Source organism: Branchiostoma belcheri, unplaced genomic scaffold (assembly GCF_001625305.1).
Source record: "Branchiostoma belcheri isolate BF01 breed outbred unplaced genomic scaffold, Haploidv18h27 scaffold16, whole genome shotgun sequence".
NCBI classification, from domain to species: Eukaryota; Metazoa; Chordata; class Leptocardii; order Amphioxiformes; family Branchiostomatidae; genus Branchiostoma; species Branchiostoma belcheri.
In genome coordinates this window covers 4008624-4014326 of record NW_017803046.1, presented here as the reverse complement: position 1 = coordinate 4014326, position 5703 = coordinate 4008624, and the positions used below count along the sequence as shown (strand labels likewise).

At 41.0% G+C, this 5703-nt stretch overlaps 1 protein-coding gene across 13 annotated transcripts in view; it reads right to left on the bottom strand.

The window, feature by feature from the left end:
* Positions 1-1974: 1974 nt before the first annotated feature.
* The window catches only part of LOC109466055 (far upstream element-binding protein 1-like), a 16414-nt gene continuing 12685 nt past the window's right edge, over positions 1975-5703 (bottom strand). For 11 of the 13 annotated variants that reach the window (XM_019763638.1, XM_019763642.1, XM_019763640.1 and 8 more), the window contains 4 exons: positions 4906-4980; positions 4413-4571; positions 3826-3941; positions 1975-3179 (listed from right to left, as the gene is read on the bottom strand). In XM_019763638.1, coding sequence (XP_019619197.1) covers positions 3171-3179; positions 3826-3941; positions 4413-4571; positions 4906-4980 — 359 coding nt within the window. In that variant the 3' untranslated portion in view covers positions 1975-3170. The remainder of the gene's footprint in view (positions 3180-3825; positions 3942-4412; positions 4572-4905; positions 4981-5703) is intronic. The other 2 variants (XM_019763644.1, XM_019763648.1) reach the window with 1 other exon arrangement.

Below are 5703 nucleotides of genomic sequence, written 5' to 3'. Positions count from 1 at the left end.
TGCATCAGTCAATAAACAAAGCATATCTACATTGGATGAGGAACACCATGCAAAAGGAAACACCAAGTGATGATGGGGTTAGTAACAGATGATTGGCAACTTTTTCATCAAGTTGTACATGAATGTGGTTTGTTTCTGTAGAGGGGGGTTGTGAAGTGAAGGACACACAGATCAGGAATAAAGATGTTGGGAAAAACTGACTTACCTGTTACCAATGTTATAGTGTAGAATGTGCTTGGAAAAGGTTTGCTCTAAGTTGAATTTTAATTCTCCATCTTTTCCAGCTATCATATTAGAGTTGGTGTGGTGCCTTGGTGAACCACATGACCCAATGTATGAGGCAATGTTTTTTGTTGATACCAGTGGAACTGAGTGTAGTATTTGTGACCAGTTTTATGTATGATGTTGTATCCACAGATTCAACTCTCTCAAAGGTTGTTTAGCAAACCTTCCGGACAGATATTTAGGTACCTTTCTGATATATCTGTCTCTCACACACACATGCGCACACACACGCACACATCTAAGGCACGTGCTCTCACTCACACATTATTACAAACCCAGAAATGCATATACCCAGTAAACTATGATTACCGTAACAGTGGTCCATATCATCACCTCAATCCATCCTGACATAGATGTCTTTTTGAATTGACAACCTTCTTTTTCCAGCTAGCAAAAATTCAATTTATCACTGACCCAAAAAATAATGACTACAAGATGCATAGGGGCAGGAGGGGTTATTACAACAGGAACCCTTTATTTTGTTTTCTTGCCATTTGGCATGACAAATTGTACAAGTCTTGTTGTGGCATCTTGCTGGTCTCTGAGGGTTGTGAAATGTATGGAGTTGAGCAAATTCTAGAGACTTGCAGTTGGGGGGAGGGCTTGAAGTTTGAGCTACAGAATGTGCATTTTTCACTTTTGTTCCCACAGCCAGGACCATATATTTTACATGGGTATCACTTTTCTTGTTTTAAAATAAAGAAGATTGTACGGAACAAGAGAAAGAGTTGCCAATCACTGTTAAGATTTGCAAGAATATGCAGTACGTGCAATGAAAGACACATTGTGCACATCATGAAACAATGGAAGAATCAAGTCATTTTGATAAAAAAGCATTTTCAAACAAATCAGCAGAAATAAAATCCAGTGTATCAGTTGAAAAGGGTAGCATAACTATCAATCAACAAGTGGCATTTCAACCAGCTCATCAATGAATCATAAGATCTTAGTAATGCTACATTACGACAGGGCTATCTAATTTGGCACAAAAGAGAATGCCTAGGCGCAGAAGACAGGTTTGGAAGCTTGAAGTCCCATTCCATGGGGGTCTTCTCCTGCAAAATTGCATCTGGCCATAGAAACAAAAACTAACATTGACTGTCCATCAAAGACATTTCAACATCATGAAACTACTTTGCATCAACTTCAAAACAAAATCACATTGCCAACAAGTAATCATTGGAATCCCAATTTTATCATGTTCTCCTCCTGAAAAATGCACATTGTATTGGAGACAGCATTAAGTCACATAACTGTTCTCATTCCAAAAAAATTAAAAATTCTGGCATTTGCGGGATACACGGATTCCTGTACCATCCACTCTTCATCCGGAAGGGTGTCCTTTAAAATGTATCACTGCATGAAAATCTCATCCTCAAAAGAGAAACTGTCATGAAACTATCACAACAGATCCTTCGCATCTGATACTGGTTCATTGTGTACTTACGGATTGCTGAATCCCGTGGTAGACTTTGGGGGAATTTCACATGTTTGAGACAAAAATAATGCCATAATACTCAAATCATCATCAACAACATATATCAAAGACATCTTAGAACTGAATTCTTTTCAGGGGGAGGTTGCATCATAGGAAAGCATGTCATATGACAGTTGTCTTCAATCTCATCATCGTAACCAATGGCATAAGTTCGTCAAAAGCATCACACATCAAGAAACAGTACAAGGCAATGTAGAAAGACATGGCAATGTCTCTACGAAGCAGTTTAATGAAACATCAAAAAGTCTTAAACCAACATTAATGAGGTGCATATAACATACATCAAAGATACAGTAAACAAGAGATATTGCTGAAATCATGTGACCAAGGTTTGAGTGACCCAGGGAAGAACATCTTCAGTGAGTAGCTTTTTTTCCCTTCTTGGTCACATGCCGCATTTTTTAACCACCGGTACATCAGAAGTCAAACTGAGTTGAACGTGATGCCTGCACTTTATTTAGAGTGCCCCTTTCCCACACTGAATCTCTGCTGGTTAAAACATAAAAAGAAAACAATATTGGGGGTTCTTGAAATCCCTGGCACTATCTCGGAGCAGCTTTCTCAGGCATCTTGTTCGTGGTCTTAGACTAGTAGATGAGCATGCACTAGCGGTTCAACGTACATCCGAGTCATTGTTATAAACCAATGCTACAGTCAGTATGACACACATTTATACATGTTTCCTACTTGTGGTTATACGTGTACCTTACGCTAAAATTGTCACCTTGCGAAGGCACGGCCTTGCCTCTCCTCCAGCCCCCGTCAAGGTATGCTACTTACTAGGTAGAGAAGACATTTATAAGACATGAAGAAAAAAAAGGAGCAACAAAAACGACATCAAAATTTCACTGCTTAACCGCTACGCACAACATGTACCACTGAAAAATGCCTCGCACCAATGTCAAGTTGTAGTATATATCACACGCATCAGAGAACAAGGGGTGGTATATATTGGGAGTACACTAAAAAAACATATGCAGTGCAAAATATCCTATGTATGAATAATACGATCATTGAATGTCCAACTAGTACAATAAGAGATGGTAATGGCCACTTTATCTGTTGTGTTATACACCTGACGTTATCAATCACTAAGCATCACAAAGTACATCAAAATCGCGGTCATAATCAAGTATGTCAAATCTAAGTCACAATACATTTAGTCTGAATCTAAAATACATGTTTAATCTATACATTAACACTAGGAGTGCATATAACCATGATAAGTGATGTTGGAACAATCTATCTTCACAGGACAGTCTAACATGCAATCATAATATATTTGTTGGGGCCCATTTATCAATCCAGATCTTCGGGTGGAGGGTCATTATCGATGGAGCAATCTCCCGCAATCCACAACAAACAAATCAACATCTTGGCAGCACATTTACTGTCCCTGGAAATGTGTAACAAGAAGAAAGGAAGAAGTTAGTGAGGACGCCCTCACAGGCCAACCTGGTCATCCACGTGGGTTTCCAGCCAGCAAGACTGTAAAACAAGAGTTCTCTTGTTACTTCGACGAAGCAGCAGTTCAATGCATGTTCCTGTGGAACAGAGCAATCTTAAACTCATTAGCCAAATCCTTGTCTTCACTGGCAAAGACCTTTTGGCTCCTGAAAAGGTAGAAACTTTCAATGAGTATAACACTCTACAAACTACACATCACACGTAGCTACTGGAACAACAGCACTCGAACAACAACACTTCCTGAGTAAGATCTCACTCACTCAGATGAACTATCCGACAGAATGCTTAGTTCCAGTAGTTTGTCATTCATTCTACTTACATTCTTCACACACATGCCACAACCAATCTTTACCGAATGCAATCCTCCAGTTTTCACCAGTATGAATCATCCAGTCTTCTTTGGAGCTGTAGAGCATTCTCTCTTGTTGGCGCCACCATCTTCAAAACGTTAGCGTTCCAAGCATGCAGCAAACTACCACAACAACTGTCAAGCTCGGACTTCACTTCCAACAACATTTGAAACCTCTCTAACACACACACACACACACACATACTGGACGGCATCGGCTATTTACCTGCTGGCCAGGCTGGCTCTGTCCGGGAGCTCCCCCGTACTGACGGTAGTAGTCTGCCCAGGCCTGGCTGTAGTCCTGCTGTGGCTGGGCCGCTGGCTGCTGCTGCTGCTGTTGAGCTGTAGCATCATAAGGAAACACAATCAAAACCCGCAAAAACTGTAGCAGTAGAACAGCCACACTGCAGCAACTATCCATCTGTTAACTACGCTATGAGGTGCAGTAGATCTTTAGATCCATCAGTGTACTTGCACTACAAATCTTGTGCTGCACGAGTCAGACAAGCCGGTTTTCGTAGTACTGTGGCAAAGAGTACTATCAAACTCCACTCATAGGGCTGTAGACCCTTGTGGTGTTAGCGAAATTCCTGCCAGCTTTTCTGTTGCACAACATATACACCCAATATCCACGAGCAGGAAACTGAGTTCTAGCAAAAGTGTGCAATGGTAATCATCTCAGCCATGTTACTTGCTAGATGCTACAAAATAACTTTGCTTGTAAATCTGAACTATAATGGAGCAGTACTTTTAGATCTTTCAATGTGGGATCAGGAATCAGATCTCACATAGTGTAAAAGGTAAGTTACCCACCCTGTCTCTTGTAGTACTCCTCCCAAGCCTTGGTGTAGTCTGGCTGTCCGCTCTGAGCCTGCTGTCCAGTCTGCTGTGTCTGCTGCTGTGCCGGCGCTCCCTGCTGTCCTCCTGGCTGCTGCGGCTGCTGTTGCTGCGGCTGTTGCTGCTGTTGATCAGCTAGAACGGGTCAAACCACAAGGTCAGTTAATGTGCCGGTCCAACTACCTACTGTGTTTCCATACCTGCTTTTCTCTCTAATGCTTTACATCTTGTGCATACACTTTTTTCTGTGGAATCAGATCTCCCTGCTCCTGTGCAATGAATGGGAAGGGGCATGTTTTTCAGACAAGTTTTGTGAATGAAAACTATTACTTTTGGGTAGAAGAACAGAAGTGAACAACTTAGAGACTACCCTGAAAACATGTTCAAGGCTTGGAGACCAGAGAAAAGTCCCTACACATGTTGGAAGAGTGCACCATGACTTTTCTTGAGGGCCTGGCGAGATGCCTACCTGTCCTCTTCCAATACTCCTCCCATGCTTTTGAGTAGTCTGGCTGTTGGCCACTCCCACCGCCAGGCTGTTGAGCTAGAAAGGCAAATCAGATGGGACAGAAACGTGAGTGAAAATGTTCAGAGCTTAAGGGAGGACTCGCTACACAACTTACAAGGCCTGCCTTTTGTTCTGGGACACTTTTCTTTGTGGCCTGCAAACAAGCAGATCTCTGTGATCAGTGTTATGAGTACAAAACAGTTTAACAGCATATCCAATGGGGAAAAAATCCTACTAAAGGAATAATGCACTGAACAAACAATATACCGTAAACTCATATTTCTTCTTGATGGTTTTCTTATTACAGCTAGGGAAAAAAGGAGGTTTTTGCTGTGGTTTAGATACATTGTTGAAACAATTCTGAAGTACAGTAGTAATACATTGGAAAGACACATTATGCATTTGCGCCAAAGCAGTCACAAGGAAAACCGTGAACATAAAACCACTGCAAAACATTTACAGTAATAAACATGATTTGGTCTGTTCTGTAGTTCACTGAATGATTTAAAAAAAACACTGGGCCCTGTAATTTTCTCTTTGACATGAATCAACAATGTGTGGAGTAAAAACAATTCAATCACGCATAGGAAACTTTGTTTCAATAAGTTCAATGTACATTGTAAAATCTTCTGTGCCAGGAACCCTCTAAGAATTATGTGGAAGGGAGCAATTGAGTAAGGGAATCTTGGCTTGAAAAAAAAAAGTACNCAAGATTTGATAGAGTCAGACATTAGAAAAGGAATACCAGATGTATAAAAT